We start from the raw sequence: 25400 nt of genomic DNA on the forward strand, positions 1-25400 counted from the left end.
AAATAAGTCACTTTGACCTTTTTTTTGGTTATCCTAGGTAATCCACACATATGCTGCTATGTATAATAATCTGTGTAACTGTATTTATGTGTACCTGTACCTGAATAAACTTACTTATTCTCGCAAGGGAGTTTTGACGTTTAGGAGGGTTAGTGCTTCCCACAACATTGTGAATTATTATTATTATTATGTGAGCGAATTACCTGCATGAGGTTTACAGGGTATTACCTGAATTATTACAGGCAAGTAATTTGGGTGAGATAAGTGGGACTTAAGTCACAGTAGGTCACCTAAGTGGAACTCCCTCGATGCCCACTTCTTCACTCTCACAAAAAGCTAGACCTGACATTAAATTAATAATTACAATATTAAACATTAATACCAATAATAGTAAATTATAAAATAATGTGGACTGTATATGTTTAGGCTTGCTGGGTACACGAAAGAAATTCGTATTACCACTTAACATTTAATTACTGTAGACGGATCACACCACCACACCTGCCTAACACCTAGACCCTACACTGCCCAATCCTTTAGGAGTCAGGAATCGCGGGAAGAACTAAAAGCCATAAATGAAATCGAAAGAAACCCAAAGTATTTCTTCTCCTATGCCAAATCAAAATCGAGAACAACGTCCAGTATTGGGCCCCTACTTAAACAAGATGGGTCCTACACAGATGACAACAAGGAAATGAGTGAGCTACTCAAGTCCCAATATGACTCAGTTTTTAGCAAGCCGCTAACCAGACTGAGAGTCGAAGATCAAAATGAATTTTTTATGAGAGAGCCACAAAATTTGATTAACACAAGCCTATCCGATGTTATCCTGACGCCAAATGACTTCGAACAGGCGATAAATGACATGCCCATGCACTCTGCCCCAGGGCCAGACTCATGGAACTCTGTGTTCATCAAGAACTGCAAGAAGCCCCTATCACGAGCCTTTTCCATCCTATGGAGAGGGAGCATGGACACGGGGGTCGTCCCACAGTTACTAAAAACAACAGACATAGCCCCACTCCACAAAGGGGGCAGTAAAGCAACAGCAAAGAACTACAGACCAATAGCACTAACATCCCATATCATAAAAATCTTTGAAAGGGTCCTAAGAAGCAAGATCACCACGCATCTAGAAACCCATCAGTTACACAACCCAGGGCAACATGGGTTTAGAACAGGTCGCTCCTGTCTGTCTCAACTATTGGACCACTACGACAAGGTCCTAAATGCACTAGAAGACAAAAAGAATGCAGATGTAATATATACAGACTTTGCAAAAGCCTTCGACAAGTGTGACCATGGCGTAATAGCGCACAAAATGCGTGCTAAAGGAATAACAGGAAAAGTCGGTCGATGGATCTATAATTTCCTCACTAACAGAACACAGAGAGTAGTCGTCAACAGAGTAAAGTCCGAGGCAGCTACGGTGAAAAGCTCTGTTCCACAAGGCACAGTACTCGCTCCCATCTTGTTCCTCATCCTTATATCCGACATAGACAAGGATGTCAGCCACAGCACCGTGTCTTCCTTTGCAGATGACACCCGAATCTGCATGACAGTGTCTTCCATTGCAGACACTGCAAAGCTCCAGGCAGACATCAACCAAATCTTTCAGTGGGCTGCAGAAAACAATATGAAGTTCAACGATGAGAAATTTCAATTACTCAGATATGGTAAACATGAGGAAATTAAATCTTCATCAGAGTACAAAACAAATTCTGGCCACAAAATAGAGCGAAACACCAACGTCAAAGACCTGGGAGTGATCATGTCGGAGGATCTCACCTTCAAGGACCATAACACTGTATCAATCGCATCTGCTAGAAAAATGACAGGATGGATAATGAGAACCTTCAAAACTAGGGAGGCCAAGCCCATGATGACACTCTTCAGGTCACTTGTTCTATCTAGGCTGGAATATTGCTGCACACTAACAGCACCTTTCAAGGCAGGTGAAATTGCCGACCTAGAAAATGTACAGAGAACTTTCACGGCGCGCATAACGGAGATAAAACACCTCAATTATTGGGAGCGCTTGAGGTTCCTAAACCTGTATTCCCTGGAACGCAGGAGGGAGAGATACATGATTATATACACCTGGAAAATCCTAGAGGGACTAGTACCGAACTTGCACACGAAAATCACCCACTACGAAAGCAAAAGACTTGGCAGACGATGCACCATCCCCCCAATGAAAAGCAGGGGTGTCACTAGCACGTTAAGAGACCATACAATAAGTGTCAGGGGCCCGAGACTGTTCAACTGCCTCCCAGCACACATAAGGGGGATTACCAACAGACCCCTGGCAGTCTTCAAGCTGGCACTGGACAAGCACCTAAAGTCAGTTCCGGATCAGCCGGGCTGTGGCTCGTATGTTGGTTTGCGTGCAGCCAGCAGCAACAGCCTGGTTGATCAGGCGCTGATCCACCAGGAGGCCTGGTCTCAGACCGGGCCGCGGGGGCGTTGACCCCCGGAACTCTTTCCAGGTAAACTCCAGGTAAACTAATGGCACACTTCCCTGTGAGTGATTGATGGCTGTGTTCTTTATCTTCTGCCATACACACGTAATTCTTGAGGTCCCGCAAATTTTATGTCCCATTTCTTCAGCAGGAGACATTAACACAGGTCCCTATTACAAATTCAGGCCAAAACCCCCCAATCTGGCTCAGAAGATGCCGAATTATTAGCAGAATTTCCATGACAACCAGTGTTCACCAATTACAAATGGTGTCCTCTATTTTTCTGACCTTGTTGCCGAATTGTAAGGGTTCTCCACACGATTTGTCTCAGTTCTTCAGCAGGAACGTGTCAGCAGTTTCTAAGTTACGGAGTGAGGCCGATATACACCAACTGACCTTCAAGAACGCCCGATTACATTGCACAATTCAGACCAGTGTTCACACATTAAATTCAATATGGTGTCTTCCTACAGCGTCACTCCCCGGCCTGTTTCACATCCCTTTTCACTTAAAATTTCTCGAATATAATAATATCTCTATTTACTACAAGTACATATACATGGTATACAGTCCTAGCTGACATCAATGACATAATACTATACAGAAAGCCGCTTGTTATGCAGAGCATTTCGGACAAATTGGTCAGCTTTGTCCCAGGATGTGACCCACACCAGTTGACTAACTCCCAGGTACCCATTTTACTGATGGGTGAACATGGACAACCGGTGTAAAGAAACACGCTCAATGTTTCTACCCTCGCTGGGAATCGAACCCAGACACTCGCTGTGTGAAGCGAAAGCCTAAGCCACCAGGCCACGGGGCACCGTGGTGCAAATAGCATCAAATTTTTAATACGCAATTATTATATTATTCATTTATATGTTCTACATTTAGGAAAATTAGATAAAAATTTTCCAAAACAACAACAATAATAATAATAATAATAATAATAATAATAATAATAATAATAATAATAATAATAATAATAATAATAATAATAATAATACAGGCATACAGTGGTGATCAATTAAGAAGATTTAACCTAGGATAACCCCGCTGAGTGAGTGGGAACTACTTCCACAGGAAGTCATAAATTTTGTATTACGGTATATGAGAGAGGAAATAAAGGTGAAAGAACACCTTATAACTTTATTTTGTTGCTATATTTGTTGATATCGTGCAAATGGTATTAATATGATACTTCTTATCTTAACAGCGTGGCCTGACCGTACCGCCATCTATTGAGGCACACGTATATTACCCTAGCTTGCCCAGTATTATCTCTAACCTGGCACTGTCCAAGATAACGCACCTTGCTCATACATTTATATTTATTTGTTAGTATATCTGTATATTAGAACTAAACGAAGAAGACAGAGACGGATTTTGGCATAAATGGAGGAGGCAGAGGTGAGTGTGATGTGGTGTAAGCGGGCATCCCTCCTGCCTACGTATTCAAGTAGTGGCCAGAGGCAGGGGCTAGAGAAGTGAATCAGTGTGGTGTGAACCAGTGACAGGTGAACTGTGTACTCTGTTGCACTGTTGATATGTGCGCTTATCCATGGAGCTTTTAGCCCCGCAAAGGTGCTCCGCGCGTGGAATATGTCAATTATGGATCCTTTAGTGGTGGACGAAGCCCTCAGCGCTTGTTTAGGTATGTATGGAAGGAAGGGTGGGTATGTGAGTTCGACCAGTGTTGGGCTCTGGGCATCATCTTGCCTAATCGTTGCACTGTGTGGTACTATCTTCTCGGTCCTGTAAATGACTGTCTGCAAGTGTATGTTGAATGTGTCTCTTGTTAGTGAATATAACTGGACTATCATAAAAGGAACTAACTGTATTAACACATGCATTTTTCAGAAACTATTTTTTTTATTTCATGCTGAATTTGAGCATCTCAATGGGTAAATGCGTAATTAGTACAAAATCGACAAAAGCTTCAATGTGTTAGGTGAGGAATTAAAAAATACCTACGCAATTCTCATTAATTTTGGCTTGCTGCCAATATCAGTGTTGAGACTCCAACTCTCTCTTAGACTGTCAGTGTTAGTGTTGAGACTCCAACTCTCTCTTAGACTGTCAGTGTTAGTGTTGAGACTCCAACTCTCTCTTAGACTGTCAGTGTTAGTGTTGAGACTCCAACTCTCTCTTAGACTGTCAGTGTTAGTGTTGAGACTCAACTCTCTCTTAGACTGTCAGTGTTAGTGTTGAGACTCCAACTCTCTCTTAGACTGTCAGTGTTAGTGTTGAGACTCAACTCTCTCTTAGACTGTCAGTGTTAGTGTTGAGACTCCAACTCTCTCTTAGACTGTCAGTGTTAGTGTTGAGACTCAACTCTCTCTTAGACTGTCAGTGTTAGTGTTGAGACTCCAACTCTCTCTTAGACTGTCAGTGTTAGTGTTGAGACTCCAACTCTCTCTTAGACTGTCAGTGTTAGTGTTGAGACTCCAACTCTCTCAGACTGTCAGTGTTAGTGTTGAGACTCCAACTCTCTCTTAGACTGTCAGTGTTAGTGTTGAGACTCCAACTCTCTCTTAGACTGTCAGTGTTAGTGTTGAGACTCAACTCTCTCTTAGACTGTCAGTGTTAGTGTTGAGACCAACTCTCTCTTAGACTGTCAGTGTTAGTGTTGAGACTCCAACTCTCTCTTGACTGTCAGTGTTAGTGTTGAGACTCCAACTCTCTCTTAGACTGCCAGTGTTAGTGTTGAGACTCCAACTCTCTCTTAGACTGTCAGTGTTGGTGTTGAGACTCCAACTCTCTCTTAGACTGTCAATGTTAGTGTTGAGACTCCAACTCGCTCTTAGACTTCCAGTGTTAGTGTTGAGACTCCAACTCTCTTAGACTGTCAGTGTTAGTCTAGGGGCTCCAACTCTCTCTTAGACTGCCAGTGTTAGTGTTGTGACTCCAACTCTCTCGTAGACTGCCAGTGTTAGTGTTGAGATTCTAACTCTCTTTTAGCCGTTCAGGGTATTGGGTTCCGACTTTCCTGAATTTTGACTATTATCGTCGAGGTTCAAACTCCTAGAGAGTGTTAGTGTTGAGGCTTTATCTCCTGAAGACCTAAACGTTGACAGTGTTAGTGTTGAGGTTTTATCTCCTGAAGACCTAAACGTTGACAGTGTTAGTGTTGAGGTTCGACCTCCTAAATACTCCAGTGTTAATAGTGAAGTTCCAACTTGTTTTCGTAGGCGCTTTGAGAACAATGTTCATTTCTCTTTCTAAGAGTATAAGATCATTTTAAGGTATATTTCACCTTTATTTGACCAAGACTACGACCCTAAGAGTCATATGATATAACGCCAATGAAAATAAGTTAATCTTTGACTTCGTTGGGTTATCCAGGGTTAACTCAACATAGTGTACTATTTTTGTGTGCCTGAAACATCTGTGCGTCATTAGAACCAATGTAAAAATGTATAATAATCTGAAAATGTTCGTAGATTTTTCTGAGTACAGATTATTATTATTCCCAATAAGTACGTACAAGACCACGCATCCTGAAGGAAGGTCCCTCGCTGCCAGATGTAAGCCATTAGTGTTTGTTATATGAGTATTGTTGGGTAACTATGTCTTAGTATAGATTAATTTACGGTAACCCAACCAAATTTCGCTTATAATACCATTTATTAAAGTTTCTACATTATATAGATTATGCTGAAACACGACACTGAATGTGTCAACACCGTTCTTTCTAAAGGACAAGTTTTTGTATATATATATATAAATAACGGCGCTCCTATTAAAAATATATCTTAATAAATTATAATGTTGCGAAATATGTAAGAGGATGTGTTACACAGTTTTACTGACAAAATAGGAAAAATATTATTTGATTAACGGCCCATACCACGTCGAATGCGCCACCTCTCGTCCGATGAGGAAAGTTCAGCAAAGTTGCGTTTGGTTTAACGGGTGGGCGATTTTTTTTTTTTTAGTATTACACCAAAACAAATTTGTATACAGCGAAATTACCCACTAGACTTGAAAGTTCACAGAATCCGGAAAAACACAAGGAGCATTTAAATTCTCCCTTTGTGTGGGGAATAGTCATACAAACTGAAAAGTCTGTATTATACACGATAAAGCAACTTAAAAAATAAAACACATTACAAAATAATAAAATGAAAAATAAACTGCATGAAATTAAAAAAAACATTTACATAAATTTAATAAAAATCTCATTAAGGAAGTAAAGAATTTCATTGAAAATATTTTCACATCAGGTTGTTTTATTTTGATACAACATCAGAATTAGAGCTTTTTGATGTCAGAGCAATTTGGATACTGTCTTCGGCGTTCAACCGGTTTCTGGACTTTGGTTTCAGTTTAGAGTGGAAAATCCTTGTTCGCAAAGTTAGGCAGTTGCAAATGGCAGCAGTATTTTTATTACTTCCTCGTGTACAGTATTACTTTGTACACTCTTAATTGTTATGACAAATCACAAAACCCTACCTTACCTTGGTCATCGAAAGTCTTAAACCTGTTAACATAAACAATGAACGTCTATTGACTGCAAGCAGAGACAGTTACTGATAACTAGATAGGACACTAGGCCAAAAGTTAGGTGATGGTGTTTCAACAATGGGAGGAGCGGTTGTCGTGCCGGCTCCCGAGTCACTTCTGTTACTCGCAGTGGTGCCACCCACTGCAGTCCTTATCCACTTTACGTCATTGATAACTTAAGACATGTATTTTTAATTTTATTAAGAAACTACAAATTATTTGTTTGAAAAACATATAACTTTCGTAATTTGCCTCGTTTATTAAATAATATTTTTTTTGTGCGATTTTATATACATCTTTAGTGAGCCTTCATTACCCCTGAGATTTTCATTTTTACCCCATTTGGGATAATTTACCCTAGTTCCCCGACCCCTGAAGTGAATTGGATGGGTAACCGCCTAGGAACATCAAATGCTGTTGGCAGCCTGGTCTGGGACCGGGCCTCGGTTTCAGACCAGGCTGCCCAGACAATCCATCCAAAAATAATATAGATGTTTTTTCAGAGGAAGTAATAAGTGATTATAAAATTTAATGATGGTAAATGCCATGTAATGTAAACATGTGAAAATTAAAATAGGCCTAATGAAGATTATATTTGTGGTAAAATATTTTAAAATTAAACAAAAACTTCTGGTAGTGATGACAAACATGTTATCTTAGAAAGCTACTTTGATGTCTTTGAAGGTCTCTTGATCTGAGGAATTGGAGCTGCCTTCCCCCCTTGAGTCAAACTTAATTACCTAACATTTCCAGGTGCTTCCTCTTGAATATAATAGCCAAAAAGCCAGTTAAATATAATCGTAGTGAGATTTATGTAATATTGTATACCAGAAAAAGTCATGTAGAAGAAATATAAAAAACTCGAACATTAAATTACGAAAACTGAAGGCACGGTAATACTTTCCTCGCCTAGCAGCCTGCAAGAAACACTGAAGGCACGGTAATACCGTCCTCGCCTAGCAGCCTGCAAGAAACACTGAAGGCACGGTAATACCGTCCTCGCCTAGCAGCCTGCAAGAAACACTGAAGGCACGGTAATACTTTCCTCGCCTAGCAGCCTGCAAGAAACACTGAAGGCACGGTAATACCGTCCTCGCCTAGCAGCCTGCAAGAAACACTGAAGGCACGGTAATACCGTCCTCGCCTAGCAGCCTGCAAGAAACACTGAAGGCACGGTAATACCGTCCTCGCCTAGCAGCCTGCAAGAAACACTGAAGGCACGGTAATACCGTCCTCGCCTAGCAGCCTGCAAGAAACACTGAAGGCACGGTAATACCGTCCTCGCCTAGCAGCTTGCAAGAAACACTGAAGGCACGGTAATACCGTCCTCGCCTAGCAGCCTGCAAGAAACACTGAAGGCACTGTAACACCGTCCTCGCCTAGCAGCCTGCAAGAAACACTGAAGGCACTGTAACACCGTCCTCGCCTAGCAGCCTGCAAGAAACACTGAAGGCACTGTAATACCGTCCTCGCCTAGCAGCCTGCAAGAAACACTGAAGGCACGGTAATACCGTCCTCGCCTAGCAGCCTGCAAGAAACACTGAAGGCACTGTAACACCATCCTCGCCTAGCAGCCTGCAAGAAACACTGAAGGCACGGTAATACCCTCCTCGCCTAGCAGCCTGCAAGAAACACTGAAGGCACGGTAATACCGTCCTCGCCTAGGAGCCTGCAAGAAACACTGAAGGCACTGTAACACCGTCCTCGCCTAGCAGCCTGCAAGAAACACTAAAGGCACGGTAATACCGTCCTCGCCTAGGAGCCTGCAAGAAACACTGAAGGCACTGTAACACCGTCCTCGCCTAGCAGCCTGCAAGAAACACTGAAGGCACGGTAATACCGTCCTCGCCTAGGAGCCTGCAAGAAACACTGAAGGCACTGTAATACCGTCCTCGCCCAGCAGCCTGCAAGAAACACTAAAGGCACGGTAATGCCGTCCTCGCCTAGCAGCCTGCAAGAAACACTGAAAGCACTGTAACACCGTCCTCGCCTAGCAGCCTGCAAGAAACACTGAAGGCACTGTAATACCGTCCTCGCCTAGCAGCCTGCAAGAAACACTGAAGGCACGGTAATACCGTCCTCGCCTAGCAGCCTGCAAGAAACACTGAAGGCACGGTAATACCGTCCTCGCCTAGCAGCCTGCAAGAAACACTGAAGGCACGGTAATACCGTCCTCGCCTAGCAGCCTGCAAGAAACACTGAAGGCACGGTAATACCGTCCTCGCCTAGCAGCCTGCAAGAAACACTGAAGGCACTGTAACACCGTCCTCGCCTAGCAGCCTGCAAGAAACACTAAAGGCACGGTAACACCGTCCTCGCCTAGCAGCCTGCAAGAAACACTGAAGGCACTGTAATACCGTCCTCGCCTAGCAGCCTGCAAGAAACACTGAAGGCACTGTAATACCGTCCTCGCCTAGCAGCCTGCAAGAAACACTGAAGGCACTGTAATACCGTCCTCGCCTAGCAGCCTGCAAGAAACACTGAAGGCACTGTAATACCGTCCTCGCCTAGCAGCCTGCAAGAAACACTGAAGGCACGGTAATACAGTCCTCGCCTAGCAGCCTGCAAGAAACACTGAAGGCACGGTAATACCGTCCTCGCCTAGCAGCCTGCAAGAAACACTGAAGGTGCTGCAATACCGTCCTCGTCTAGCAGCCTGCAAGAAACACTGAAGGCACTGTAATACCGTCCTCGCGTAGCAGCCTGCAAGAAACACTGAAGGCACTGTAATACCGTCCTCGCCTAGCAGCCTGCAAGAAACACTGAAGGCACTGTAATACCGTCCTCGCCTAGCAGCCTGCAAGAAACACTGAAGGCACTGTAATACCGTCCTCGCCTAGCAGCCTGCAAGAAACACTGAAGGCACGGTAATACAGTCCTCGCCTAGCAGCCTGCAAGAAACACTGAAGGCACGGTAATACCGTCCTCGCCTAGCAGCCTGCAAGAAACACTGGAGGCACTGTAATACCGTCCTCGCCTAGCAGCCTGCAAGAAACACTGAAGGCACGGTAATACCGTCCTCGCCTAGCAGCCTGCAAGAAACACTGAAGGCGCTGCAATACCGTCCTCGCCTAGCAGCCTGCAAGAAACACTGAAGGCACTGTAATACCGTCCTCGCCTAGCAGCCTGCAAGAAACACTGAAGGCACTGTAATACCGTCCTCGCCTAGCAGCCTGCAAGAAACACTGAAGGCACTGTAATACCGTCCTCGCCTAGCAGCCTGCAAGAAACACTGAAGGCACTGTAATACCGTCCTCGCCTAGCAGCCTGCAAGAAACACTAAAGGCACTGTAATACCGTCCTCGCCTAGCAGCCTGCAAGAAACACTGAAGGCACTGTAATACCGTCCTCGCCTAGCAGCCTGCAAGAAACACTAAAGGCACGGTAATGCCGTCCTCGCCTAGCAGCCTGCAAGAAACACTGAAGGCACGGTAATACCGTCCTCGCCTAGCAGCCTGCAAGAAACACTGAAGGCACTGTAATACCGTCCTCGCCTAGCAGCCTGCAAGAAACACTGAAGGCACTGTAATACCGTCCTCGCCTAGCAGCCTGCAAGAAACACTGAAGGCACTGTAATACCGTCCTCGCCTAGCAGCCTGCAAGAAACACTGAAGGCACTGTAATACCGTCCTCGCCTAGCAGCCTGCAAGAAACACTAAAGGCACGGTAATGCCGTCCTCGCCTAGCAGCCTGCAAGAAACACTGAAGGCACGGTAATACCGTCCTCGCCTAGCAGCCTGCAAGAAACACTGAAGGCACGGTAATACCGTCCTCGCCCAGCAGCCTGCAAGAAACACTGAAGGCACGGTAATACCGTCCTCGCCTAGCACCCTGCAAGAAACACTGAAGGCACAGTAATACCGTCCTCTCCTAGCAGCCTGCAAGAAACACTGAAGGCACAGTAATACCGTCCTCGCCTAGCAGCCTGCAAGAAACACTGAAGGCACTGTAATACCGTCCTCGCCAAGCAGCCTGCAAGAAACACTGAAGGCACAGTAATACCGTCCTCGCCTAGCAGCCTGCAAGAAACACTGAAGGCACAGTAATACCGTCCTCGCCTAGCAGCCTGCAAGAAACGAGGAGTTATAACCTCTTAATTTTATAAAAGTATATGAGAAATACATTACGAGGATTTCGTAGCACCACTAGCAGGGAGAGCAACAGCTCACAACGTAATTTAGTTTTATATTTGTGAAAAGTCAAACACAGTATTACAGTGATTATTAGTCTTACGGTAGAAATCAGACATCTTACAGAAATTATCCGTAGAGAAAAATTAATTCTTACAGAAATATAATAAATCCCACACACACACAAAATTGTAGAGATCCTTTGTCATACGGAAAGAATGTTGCAGAAACTGCTCCCTTGCTACTAGCTTGTCCAGTTCCCCACCCGGTACACTTTGTATTCTGTTCTGATGAGTACGTCTTGATGTGTGTGCGCTGAGAGCAACAGTGCAGGTATACATGGAGGGGTGTATATCTCGGGATATATACACTAACTGTTTACTTTAATGAAAACAGGCCCATATTTGGGATAAAAAATACAGGGATTCTTGACTGTTGGTGAATAGATGACATGCAGTCTCAAATGAAGCAGTTAACCAACCAACTAACGTAGCACCAGCAAGATTATTGATAACGTCGTGTGTGTGTGCACCAGTTCACTGTAACTAAAAACGAATTTTATAAAAATGACGTACTGCGTCTTGTGTTATGAAGGGGTAATCACGTTTGATTCAAAGAATCCTTCCCCAACTTGCGATTTTGGCTTAAGTAGCAACGCTCTTCTTGCCGAATAAGGCAAGCAAAAATTTTTGTATGCAATAATTTCGCAAAAATCATTCTGAACCAAACTAAAAATATATAGTATTTTATTGTGTTTGTTTATTATTAAATTATTGTAAACTTATATAAAATATATTTAATTAGATTAGGTTAAATTAAATTGCGCTTGTTATAATAAAGTTAGGTAAGTTTTCCAAGGTTCTTTTGGTACAGCATTATTTATTTTTACATTATCTTAAATGAAAAAAAAATATGTTAAAACGTATAAGAGAAAATTTTAGAAAGGAATTAATTTTAAATGAGTTCTTGCTTAAATGCAACCCACACACACAAACACATACTTATATATACATTTCTCTGAAGATATGTGTGTAAGCACATGAAAACGCTAAGGTTTTATTTCATATTTTCACTGATATTTTTTCATATTTGCAATTACGCGTTTTATTGTGATTTCTTCTATATGCACATACATACAAAACAAATTTATTGTAAGGTGGGACAACAGCACAGACAGCCCTGCTCCTAAAACTAGAAATAATAATCTTTATTTCTACAAGTGCAACGTATAAAAGCCTAACTGACATCAGTGATATACTACTACTATATAGAAGGCCTCTTGTTATGCAGAGTATTACAAGGGGCAAATTAGGTCAGTTTTGTCCCAGGATACGACCCCACACCAGTCGACGAACACCCAGGTACCTATATTACTGATAGGTGAAAAGGGACAGCAGGTGTCTAAGGAAACACGTCCTGTTTCCACCTGCACCGGAAATAGACCTCTGGATCTTAATGTATGAGCTGAGTGCGCTAGCAAATCGAGGGACACCTTACATCTTTCACATAGCCATATTCTTATGCATTTTGCTATCTTACCATCCCTCTGCGAATCATCACCATCTATAGGTACACTAGTGTAGTATTGCTTAAAATAAGAGGGATTTTTGTGTTAAATGGCACTTGTTATCGCTAACTTCTCTGCTGGCCTTCTATCAGCAGTGGTCTCGTGTTAATCAGTGAAACCGCTGACTGGGTGGAACACACAGGATAAACAACTGGTAAACCTTTATACGTGAATTGTGAATTTATCTTTTTGTTTTTGCAATTAGTGTGAAAATTAGTGTTATAAGTTCCTTGCAGCACATATTGGTAGTAGTCACCTCCACCCTTTTTCACACCCATTCACTTAATGTCTCACTCAATAACAGTAGAAACTAAGTCATCTTTAATTCCGTCAGATGTTTTGTAAATGGTAATACAATTACAGTGTGCTAAATTAATAAAATGCAAAAAAAAAAAAATCTCAGAACAAGCCATCATTCAGAAACAACTTAGACAATTCTTTTGGACATGCTTGAGCTCTAAATGCATTGTCTCTTGTGACTAATGTTCCAGGACTCCTTGACTTCTTGGTGTGTCTGCCCAAGTAGGAAAGGTTGGTCAACAGTTTCAGTAGGTCAGTCTTGAGCTACGTAATGACTGCTTTGCTCATCCATATTAGTGACTGACAGTTTGATGAATATTATATAGCTATTCATCATGTACATTTTTTTTTATCGATTGTAGGAAGCAAAGTTTTGGTACGAGGAGGCAACAACAATTATGTTAGCTCTAGTGGGAAGAAAGAAAAATACCGTGTGCCCCTCTTCTTTTTCATTTTATAGGAGATTTTGTTGGTAAATTTTACGGCTCAATGAAATATAAAAGATATATCAGTATAAAAAGAATTTGTGCGCAAATATGCGCTTTGAAGATGTTCGTTATTGAGGGTAGAGGTCAATGAAATTAGCCTTTTTTTTATACATTTCAGACTATCATTGTGATATGTAAGAAGTACTACATCACCGTATATGTTACGGTTATGAGGTAGTATCCTTGAAATGTTAATAATTTTTAGTTACCATTAATATTGTAGTCGATTACTTCATCATCGCTATTACTGTTGCTAATATAATTTTTGTATGTATTTTATATGTATCTGGTGGAGTGGCTGCTTAATATACAACCTGGGGGGGGAGGGAAATCTTTCATTCACACTGTTGTTACCAGGCAAACACACCGAGCACCAAGGTAGGCGTAATAAATACAATACACTTAAGGTATGATTTTTGAAAAACTTGACAATTTGATGCGTTCCTTACAGCAAAGCTCATGGTATGTTCAAAATTTAGTAGTTCTTATGCTGTCCTACATTGTATCAATTTTAGAGAGACTGCTAAATGTCTAGTTCGGCAAAGCTGTGGAAAAAATATTAAAATGAACAGGAAAGTTTCCTGTATAAGACATAGATGTGAAAATTTGACTGTGAAAATAAGTATAATACTGCATCTGGGGATTTTGTGGGAATAATCTTTAAATATATTGAAATGATATGTAGGTGTATTTTGAAGTATGGCAAGTAGAAGTGAGTTGTTACCGTATAAAAGTTGAAAACAGGCAGCTAATATTTATGGTTATGAGAGCTTCACATCTATAATTACCCTCATACAGATAGTAAGCTTAAAGCCTAACAAAGGAATAGAGCTACATCACTCAAGGTTTCAAGTCTTTGCACAGTTCATCCGTAACTGCTTTGTTAGGACATTAAACAAGTTTTTAATACTCTTTGTTCATCTGTGTAACATCACCCTTAAGAATATTGATTCAATCTCATGAACAAGATAAACACGGGGCACGGTAACGAGGTATCTATTTTGTTACCACATACCAACATGAAAATTATCTTACAGTATGAGTAGCCGTCTTCAACAAACTAATGAGAACTGGTTTCTTGTGTAAATTACATTTTTATTGTACAAAACTGTGTACACTAGCAGAATGTTGCTGCGCAGTTCTATATGATAGTGCCATTGTGAAAACGAAAGGTAGCATATGTTTTACCCTGTCAAATTTATCACACAGGATGGATTCGAGTATTAGGGGATGGAGGGAAGAACGTGAGGCGGTCTCCAGCTCTTGAGCTAAAGTATTGTGTTGTATAAGTTATCAACAGCCTGGTGCCTGTTGTTAAAATAACCGTGATCTTGCAAATTCTAGTTTAGTCATCCTAGCTTAAAGTAGTTTTGGCATCGATTTTCGAAATGGTTAAAACATCTTTGGTTGAAATTTAGTATAGTTTATGATATTCAAGGATCTGATTAGCCTAGCGTTAAGTTAGTTTGGAATAGGCTTTCAAAATGGTTATAGTCAAGTGATCGTCGTTTAAATCCCCTCAAGGGGTCGAACTTGATTGTCTTCCATTCTCCCCGGTTCTGCATAACCCCTAAGGGTTTAGCACTCCCTCTTGAATGTAATACTAGTAACAGTAATAATAATAACAACAATAATAGTTTAGACTGGCTGTAATGTAATATATAAATATATAGAGTTGCTAGGTTTGATAAATGGTATCGTTATATTCATGTGTAGGTCATTCATAACTGTAGGTCTGTTATAGCATAAATTAAGCGGATCTGGTGTTTAGCAATACTGTTTCTTGTTACCTTGTTGAATACATTCATTCATCCATTTCTAAATATATAAGATATATTTAAGTTATTCTGTTTGTGTTGTAAATAGTCAAACCACAAATGTGATTAATCGACTGTTATGAAAAGCATCCAGGAAGATAAATAGATGTATTCTGTATTTTAGATAAGACGGCGGTGACATGAGCTTTTGTAGGCTAAAAGCTCTTGGCCTGTGAATAGAATTGTGTAAAACAAAATTATTGTCATAAAAATGCCAGTTTAGCATTTTTCTTTTGTTTAATAGCTTAATTTTCTCACTTGCATTTTTAGGTGTTTGTGTGTCTCTAGTTTTTGCACACACACACACACACACACACATATATATGTATATATATATATATATATATATATATATATATATATATATATATATATATATATATATATATATATATATATATATATATATATATATATATATATATATATATATATATATATATTGTGTGTGTGTGTGTGTGTGTGTTTACTGTGACCGTCAGCTTACATTGTCTAAATTGTTCTGCCCTCACACTTGAAGAGAATTACCAACCCTAACTGTCTTCAGGAGGAAACGTTTGCTTCTCAGGTCAGTTCCTAATTAGCCGGGCTGTGGTGCATATAGTTGGGCTGCGTAAGACTAGCACTAACAGCCTCACTGATCAGACCTGGTGTGCGACCGGGGCCGCTAGGGCGGTTACCCCCTAAATCGTCTTCAGGTAACTTTCAGGTATGTGCACTTGCTGTGGGTGTTTAGATGTGGGTTTGCCACTTCTGTATGCTTACCAGTCCTGGAAATACCGTTCTTATGGTGGACAGTGAAAGGGAGTGAGGCAGCTAGTTACTGATGCAGTGAGTACTGAGGTCGCATGCTCATGATAACAAGTACTTACAATGGAGCTTGTGTCGGTGGACAGGCACATGGCGACCCACTAATCACCGTCCTGCTCTGATAACTGGTTTTGCATTTTAAGTTTCTTTTAGTTCAGTTTAAGTTAGTGTGCTTTGTTTGGCACGATATGGTTAGGTTAGATTTAGACGCTTTCTTAGAAAGAGGTTTCATTGAGAATCAGAGGTTAACTCTCAGTGAAAATATATTTATGATTTTAGTGCTTAACAGTCCTGTGGAACTCTTGATTTTATTACTAAAACTGATGTATGTACATATACATCAGTACGTTCAGCCAGCTGCCACCTATGCCCATGTAACCCAGTCATTTTTTTTGTATACCCAGCAAAAATCAACGATTTACAATATGCGAAAGCACCCGTCTTATTTGAAGAAACGGGGGATAGCGACTGCGATTTTTTTTTGCATAATTTCCTAAATGTAGAACATATAAATAATATAATAATCGTGTAATAAAATATGATGCTGATTTGTCCCTTTAGAGAACTTTCGAGTAAAGGGTGGGAGATCAGTTGCGGAGTGACGCCGGGGAGGGGGACGCTATTTGTTTGCAATATGTGAACACTGGTTGTAGTGGGAAATTCTGTTAATAATTGGGCATCCTCGGAGGCCAAAATGAGGTGTTTCGGCCTGAATTTGTAATAGGAACCCGTGTTAATGCCCTCTGCTGAAGAATTGGGACAGGAAATTTGCAGGACTTCAAGAATTATGTGTGGATGGCAAAAAATGGGAAATGCAGACATCACTCACAAGGAAGTGCACCAGTAGTTCTTGCATTTAGACACTAGCTTGTTAGTGTAGGATCTATGTGTTAGGCAGGTGTTGTGTTGTGATCTATCTACAGTAATTAAGTGGTAAGTGGTAATACAAAGTTTTTTGTACTTATAGTTATATTTTTGTGTATCCATCAAGCCTAATCTCATACAGTCCACTAAACTTCAATGTACCAGAGTAGCTGGTTTTAATATTATAATTATTAATTTTATGTCAGGTCTAGCTTTTTGTGAAAGTGGTGAAGAAGTGGGCAGTCGAAGGCGTTGCAGTTCAGTGACCTACTGTGACTTAAGTCCCATTTACCTCAGCCAAATTACTTGCAGGTAATAATTCAGGTAAAGCCCTGTAAACCTGCAGGTGATTTGCTCACACCGATAATAATATGAAATTATGATGTTGTTATTCACATGTATTCTGTAGGACAGTAAATATCATCTCTGTCTTCCCATAGTATGACTACAGCGGAGGGCAGTTTTGGTGTTAGTGTACTGATTACATCAGTGGAATCTTATCACTCTTCTCTCCCTCTGTTCCCCCCTCTCTCTTCTCCTCTCTAAAGCATTTATAGTAATAATTCTCTCATGTAGGCATGCTTTCTCTTTCTCGTATTTAGAAAGTCGTGAAACAAGCCTAGAATGTTCATTGTGACGTTAAATCCTGAACATTATTTAGTATTTTCCTCGTCTCAGGCTTCAAGGTGGACAAGGCTAGATGTCCCTGGTTAGCCTTGACTGTTTGTGCCGTGAACACCAGTCTTGATATTTTAGGTTGTGTTTCAGCAAGGATGTGATCTGTCCTTGACTGATAAACCACTGTCATTGTTCATGAAGTTCCATATAGTATCTGAGAGTATATTACCAGCTCTATTTGCAGCACAAACATACACCGAAATCCATGCGTTGAAGGGTCTTTTGAAAATTACTTGAAATTACTTATCTAAAAAAAAGAAAAAATAGGTATTTCCCCCCAAGGGGGAAGGGTACCTTGATGCTTTCGAAGGGCTCTTTATTCAAGTAAATTTAGTCATCCTTCCTTTGAGTGGATCAGACCTGATTACCTCCTGTTCCCTTACAGGTTTAGCTGTTCCCCATGTCTATAATAATAATAATAATAAATTCTATTTAGCATTTATGTATAATAACTTTTTAATAATGATGCGTAATTATATTACGTGCTACGAATATTAAATATCCATTACACTTTCCGTAATTATTTTGAGTGGTGGTTTGTGGCTCGGGGGAGGGAGGGTTGTCACCTGCTGCTGCTGCTGCTGCTGCGGAATATACACACAAAGCCTCGCGCGTGCCCTTGATGCTTATCAATATGTAGATATAATGGTATAAAATATCATCACGTTTGTAATAGACACAAATGTAGCATAATGTGATCCCTTATTGACGATGTTTCGCCTTCGCAGTGGACTCTTTAAATAGTACAGTGTGTGTGCGAAACGTCGTACACAAGGATTGTAGCTGGGATGCCTATACAATGCCTATTCATTTTACCACCGATATCTTATGCAGTTCGTTTACACTCTTTAAGGGCTTTCCTTCGGGTGTAAAAGTGGCTTGGCTACTTTTTGTATCCATTCGTTACTGGGTGGGAGAAATATGGAGTGGGATTTTCCACACTTAGATCTCCTCCTCATCATCCTCCCCATCTCTTCTAACATTTATTGAGTTGCGACTGTCATAAATGATGCATGATGAATGTCGACGAGATGAACTATCCTGTTGGTTCACGAGTGATCAGTCATTCACTGGGAAAATTCAACAATTGAAAATGACACTGACGAGCACATTGTTTCCAGGGACGTTTGACATATTAGTTGAAGCAGTAGTGATTATATATATATATATATATATATATATATATATATATATATATATATATATATATATATATATATATATATATATATATATATATATATATATTATATATATATATATTTATTATCACACTGGCCGATTCCCACCAAGGCAGGGTGGCCCGAAAAAGAAAAACTTTCACCATCATTCACTCCATCACTGTCTTGCCAGAAGGGTGCTTTACACTACAGTTTTTAAACTGCAACATTAACACCCCTCCTTCAGAGTGCAGGCACTGTACTTCCCATCTCCAGGACTCAAGTCCGGCCTGCCGGTTTCCCTGAACCCCTTCATAAATGTTACTTTGCTCACACTCCAACAGCACGTCAAGTATTAAAAACCATTTGTCTCCATTCACTCCTATCAAACACGCTCACGCATACCTGCTGGAAGTCCAAGCCCCTCGCACACAAAACCTCCTTTACCCCCTCTCTCCAACCTTTCCTAGGCCGACCCCTAACCCGCCTTCCTTCCACTACAGACTGATACACTCTTGAAGTCATTCTGTTTCGCTCCATTCTCTCTACATGTCCGAACCACCTCAACAACCCTTCCTCAGCCCTCTGGACAACAGTTTTGGTAATCCCGCACCTCCTCCTAACTTCCAAACTACGAATTCTCTGCATTATATTCACACCGCACATTGCCCTCAGACATGACATCTCCACTGCCTCCAGCCTTCTCCTCGCTGCAACATTCATCACCCATGCTTCACACCCATATAAGAGCGTTGGTAAAACTATACTCTCATACATTCCCCTCTTTGCCTCCAAGGACAAAGTTCTTTGTCTCCACAGACTCCTAAGTGCACCACTCACTCTTTTCCCCTCATCAATTCTATGATTCACCTCATCTTTCATAGACCCATCCGCTGACACGTCCACTCCCAAATATCTGAATACATTCACCTCCTCCATACTCTCTCCCTCCAATCTGATATTCAGTCTTTCATCACCTAATCTTTTTGTTATCCTCATAACCTTACTCTTTCCTGTATTCACCTTTAATTTTCTTCTTTTGCACACCCTACCAAATTCATCCACCAATCTCTGCAACTTCTCTTCAGAATCTCCCAAGAGCACAGTGTCATCAGCAAAGAGCAGCTGTGACAACTCCCACTTTGTGTGTGATTCTTTATCTTTTAACTCCACGCCTCTTGCCAAGACCCTCGCATTTACTTCTCTTACAACCCCATCTATACATATATTAAACAACCACGGTGACATCACACATCCTTGTCTAAGGCCTACTTTTACTGGGAAATAATTTCCCTCTTTCCTACATACTCTAACTTGAGCCTCACTATCCTCGTAAATATATATATATATATATATATATATATATATATATATGCGTATATATAAATATAAATATATATATATATATATATATATATATACATATATATATATATATATATATATATATATATATATATATATATACATATATATATGAATATTTTATTATTATCACACTGGCCGATTCCCACCAAGGCAGGGTGGCCCGAAAAAGAAAAACTTTCACCATCATTCACTCCATCACTGTCTTGCCAGAAGGGTGCTTTACACTACAGTTTTTAAATTGCAACATTAACACGGCCGATTTGTTAATATATATATATATATATATATATATATATATATATATATATATGTCGTGCCGAATAGGCAGAACTTGCGATCTTGGCTTAAACAGCAACGCTCACCTTGCCATACAGGACAAGTGAAAATTTGTGTATGCAATAATTTCGCCAAAATCATTCTGAACCTAACGAAAAAAATATATTTGATTGTGTTTGTTTAGTACTAAATTATTGTAAACGTATTTAAAATATATTTAGTTGGGTTAGGCAAAAATAAATTGCTCTTGTTATAATAAGGTTAGGTAAGTTTTCTCAAGTTCTTGTGGTGCAAAATTAAAAATTTTTACATTAACATTAATGAAAAATATATATCTTTAAACGTATAAGAGAAAATTTCAGAAAGGACTTTATTTTAAATGAGTTCTTGCTAATTGACCAGTTTTGTATATTCGGCACGACATATATATATATATATATATATATATATATATATATATATATATATATATATATATATATATATATATATATATATATATATATATGTCGGTTAGTCGCAGTGTTGTTATATATATATATATATATATATAACAACACTGCGACTAACCGAGGATTCGAACCCATGTCGTTTTGGCCCTGCCTCGTGGTGAGCAAAAATCACACGATGCTCTAACCCTCTGGACCACACAATCCTTCGAATCCTCGGCTAGTCGCAGTGTTATTGATTCAATACCACTCGTTCGTGGTCACAGTAATAAATATATATGCAGTGTATTTTCATTATTCTAATGTGCATTTGCTTTATGTTACAGAAGGTTTGTTACTCTGACCCGCGTACACTTGTCCAGGACGACAATGCTGGTAACGTAACACGTCTGTTTTACAGCTCCTTGAATAATGTAGAGAAAATATCTTCTAAATCATATTCCGGAGAGTCGGTTGGATATTGTGACTCACATCCTATTACAGAAGACAGGACCTAGGATTTAAATGCAATAAAGTATTTATTCAGAGTTGGACTTGGCCTAATTCCCGCCAGTCAGTGTGATCTTGATATCCAGGGTTGTGTTTTGAAGATCAGGTCTGTTATGTCTCGGGTCCCATCAATATAATCTTGACTAGATCTGTGCTATGTGGTCTTGATGCCCCGGTCTGTATATATAAAGGTTAGTGGACGAATTTGGGAGTGTGTGTAAAGGTAGAAAGTTGAAAGTGAGCATAGAAAAGAGTAAGGTGATGAGAGTATCAAATGATTTAGATAAAGAAAAAATGGATATCGAATTGGGAAGGAGTATGGAAGAAGTGAATGTTTTCAGATACTTGGGAGTTGACGTGTCGGCGGATGGATTTATGAAGGATGAGGTTAATCGTAGAATTGATGAAGGAAAAAAGGTGAGTGGTGCATTGAGGTATATGTGGAGACAAAAAAATGTTATCTATGGAGGCAAAGAAGGGAATATATGAAAGTATAGTAGTACCAACACTCTTATATGGGTGTGAAGCTTGGGTTGTAAATGCTGCAACGAGGAGGCGGTTGGAGGCAGTGGAGATGTCCTGTCTGTGTGGTGTAAATATTATGCAGAAAATTGCGTGCGTGAGCGTGTTAGATAGGAGTGAATGGAGACGAATGGTACTTGGGACCTGACGATCTATTGGAGTGTGAGCAGGGTAATATTTAGTGAAGGGATTCAGGGAAACCGGTTATTTTATATAACCGGACTTGAGTCCTGGAAATGGGAAGCACAATGCCTGCACTTTAAAGGAGGGGTTTGAGATATTGGCAGTTTGGAGGGATATATTGTGTATTTTTATACGTATATACTTCTAAACTGTTGTATTCTGAGCACCTCTGCAAAAACAGTGATTATGTGTGAGTGAGGTGAATATGTTGAATGATGATGAAAGTATTTTCTTTTTGGGGGATTTTCTTTCTTTTTGGGTCACCCTGCCTCGGTGGGAGACGGCCGACTTGTTGAAAATATATATATATATATATATATATATATATATATATATATATATATATATATATATATATATATATATATATATATGCGCTTAACAATTAACAAACAGTCTATACGCCCACAGAAGGACTCGAACCTGCAAACTCTGTATCAGAATCCACAATACTTTACCACGGAGCCGGACCACCAGATAAATATGGGCGCTTAGCCGAAGCTAAGCGATGTTTTCCCATACCCCGGGGCTCCAGGCTCGTTTTCAAAGCGCCCATACTTATCTGGTGGTCTGGCTCTGTGGTAAAGTACTGTGGATTCTGATACAGTTTGCAGGTTCGACTCCTGCTGTGGACGTAGAGACAATATTTGTAAATAATTTCGCCTGTTTGCGAATTGTTTAGCGCATATATATATATATATATATATATATATATATATATATATATATATATATATATATATATATATATATATATATATATATATATATATATATATATATATATATATATATATATATATATATATATATATAGGTCACACTACACATACATGTACACGTTTATTTATACACACTCATCTGAGTTTTCTTTGATTTTATCTTAATAGTTCTTGGTCTTATTACTTTTCCTTTTATATCCATGGGGAAGTGGAATAAGAATCTTTCCTCCGTAAGCCATGCGTGTTGTAAAAGTCAACTAAAATGCCGGGAACAATGGGCTAGTAACCCCTTTTCCTGTAAAGATTACTAAAAAGAATAATAAGAAGAAAATTGTCAAAGTGGGAAGTCTGAATGTGCGTGGATGTTGTGCAAATGATAAGAAAGAGATGATTGTGGATGTTATGAATGAGAAGAAGCTGGATGTCCTGGCTTTAAGTGAAACAAAGCTGAAGGGGGTGGGAGAGTTTCAGTGGAGAGGAATAAATGGGATTAGGTCAGGGGTTTCAAATAGAGTTAGAGCTAAAGAAGGAGTATCAATAATGTTGAAGGATAAGCTATGGCAGGAAAAGAGGGACTACAAATGTATAAATTCAAGGATTATGTGGAGTAAAATAAAGATTGGATGTGAAAAGTGGGTTATAGTAAGCGTGTATGCACCTGGAGAAGAGAGAAATGTAGAGGAGAGAGAGAGATTCTGGGAAATGTTGAGTGAATGCGTGGGGAGTTTTGAATCAAGTGTGAGAGTAATGGTGGTTGGGGATTTCAATGCTAAAGTGGGTAAAAATGTTATGGAGGGAGTAGTAGGTAAATTTGGGGTGCCAGGGGTAAATGTAAATGGGGAACCTTTAATTGAGCTATGTGTAGAAAGAAATTTGGTAATGAGTAATACATATTTTATGAAAAAGAGGATAAATAAATATACAAGGTATGATGTAGCACGTAATGAAAGTAGTTTGTTAGATTATGTATTGGTGGATAAAAGGTTGATGGGTAGGCTCCAGGATGTACATGTTTATAGAGGGGCAACTGATATATCGGATCATTATTTAGTTGTAGCTACAGTTAGAGTAAGAGGTAGATGGGAAAAGAGGAAGGTGGCAACAACAAGTAAGAGGGAGGTGAAAGTGTATAAACTAAGGGAGGAGGAAGTTCGGGCGAGATATAAGCGACTATTGGCAGAAAGGTGGGCTAGTGCAAAGATGAGTAGTGGGGGGGTTGAAGAGGGTTGGAACAGTTTTAAAAATGCAGTATTAGAATGTGGGGCAGAAGTTTGTGGTTATAGGAGGGTGGGGGCAGGAGGAAAGAGGAGTGATTGGTGGAATGATGAAGTAAAGGGTGTGATAAAAGAGAAAAAGGTAGCTTACGAGAGGTTTTTACAAAGCAGAAGTGTTATAAGAAGAGCAGAGTATATGGAGAGTAAAAGAAAGGTGAAGAGAGTGGTGAGAGAGTGCAAAAGGAGAGCAGATGAAAGAGTGGGAGAGGCACTGTCAATAAATTTTATTGAAAATAAGAAAAAATTTGGAGTGAGTTAAACAAGTTAAGAAAGCCTAGGGAAAGTATGGATTTGTCAGTTAAAAACAGAGTAGGGGAGTTAGTAGATGGGGAGAGGGAGGTATTAAGTAGATGGCGAGAATATTTTGAGGAACTTTTAAATGTTGAGGAAGAAAGGGAGGCAGTAATTTCATGCACTGGCCAGGGAGGTATACCATCTTTTAGGAGTGAAGAAGAGCAGAATGTAAGTGTGGTGGAGGTACGTGAGGCATTACGTAGAATGAAAGGGGATAAAGCAGCTGGAACTGATGGGATCATGACAGAAATGTTAAAGCAGGGGGGATATAGTGTTGGAGTGGTTGGTACTTTTGTTTAATAAATGTATGAAAGAGGGGAAGGTACCTAGGGATTGGCGGAGAGCATGTATAGTCCCTTTATATAAAGGGAAGGGGGACAAAAGAGATTGTAAAAATTATAGAGGAATAAGTTTACTGAGTATACCAGGAAAAGTATACGGTAGGGTTATAATTGAAAGAATTACAGGTAAGACAGAATGTAGGATTGCGGATGAGCAAGGAGGCTTCAGAGTGGGTAGGGGATGTGTAGATCAAGTGTTTATATTGAAGCATATATGTGAACAGGTTAAGAGAGTGGTGAAGCAATGTAAAAAGAGAGCAAATGAGAGAGTGGGTGAGATGTTATCAACAAATTTTGTTGAAAATAAGAAAAAGTTTTGGAGTGAGATTAACAAGTTAAGAAAGCCTAGAGAACAAATGGATTTGTCAGTTAAAAATAGGAGAGGAGAGTTATTAAATGGAGAGTTGGAGGTATTGGGAAGATGGAGGGAATATTTTGAGGAATTGTTAAATGTTGATGAAGATAGGGAAGCTGTGATTTCGTGTATAGGGCAAGGAGGAACAACATCTTGTAGGAGTGAGGAAGAGCCAGTTGTGAGTGTGGGGGAAGTTCGTGAGGCAGTAGATAAAATGAAAGGGGGTAAGGCAGCCGGGATTGATGGGATAAAGATAGAAATGTTAAAAGCAGGTGGGGATATAGTTTTGGAGTGGTTGGTGCAATTATTAAATAAATGTATGGAAGAGGGTAAGGTACCTAGGGA

The 25400-nt window shown here is 40.0% G+C and overlaps 1 protein-coding gene across 6 annotated transcripts in view; it reads left to right on the forward strand.

Moving 5' to 3' along the window:
• The first annotated feature begins 3930 nt into the window (after nucleotides 1–3930).
• LOC128690775 (myelin regulatory factor-like protein) overlaps nucleotides 3931–25400 on the forward strand; it is a 300340-nt gene continuing 278870 nt past the window's right edge. For 3 of the 6 annotated variants that reach the window (XM_070088399.1, XM_070088400.1, XM_070088404.1), the window contains exon 1: nucleotides 3932–4116. In XM_070088399.1, the coding sequence (XP_069944500.1) occupies nucleotides 4065–4116 (52 nt within the window). In that variant the 5' untranslated portion in view covers nucleotides 3932–4064. Of the gene's footprint in view, nucleotides 4117–25400 lie in introns of all 6 variants that reach the window. The other 3 variants (XM_070088401.1, XM_070088403.1, XM_070088405.1) reach the window with 2 other exon arrangements.

Source organism: Cherax quadricarinatus, chromosome 24, assembly GCF_038502225.1.
Source record: "Cherax quadricarinatus isolate ZL_2023a chromosome 24, ASM3850222v1, whole genome shotgun sequence".
Classification (NCBI taxonomy): Eukaryota; Metazoa; Arthropoda; class Malacostraca; order Decapoda; family Parastacidae; genus Cherax; species Cherax quadricarinatus.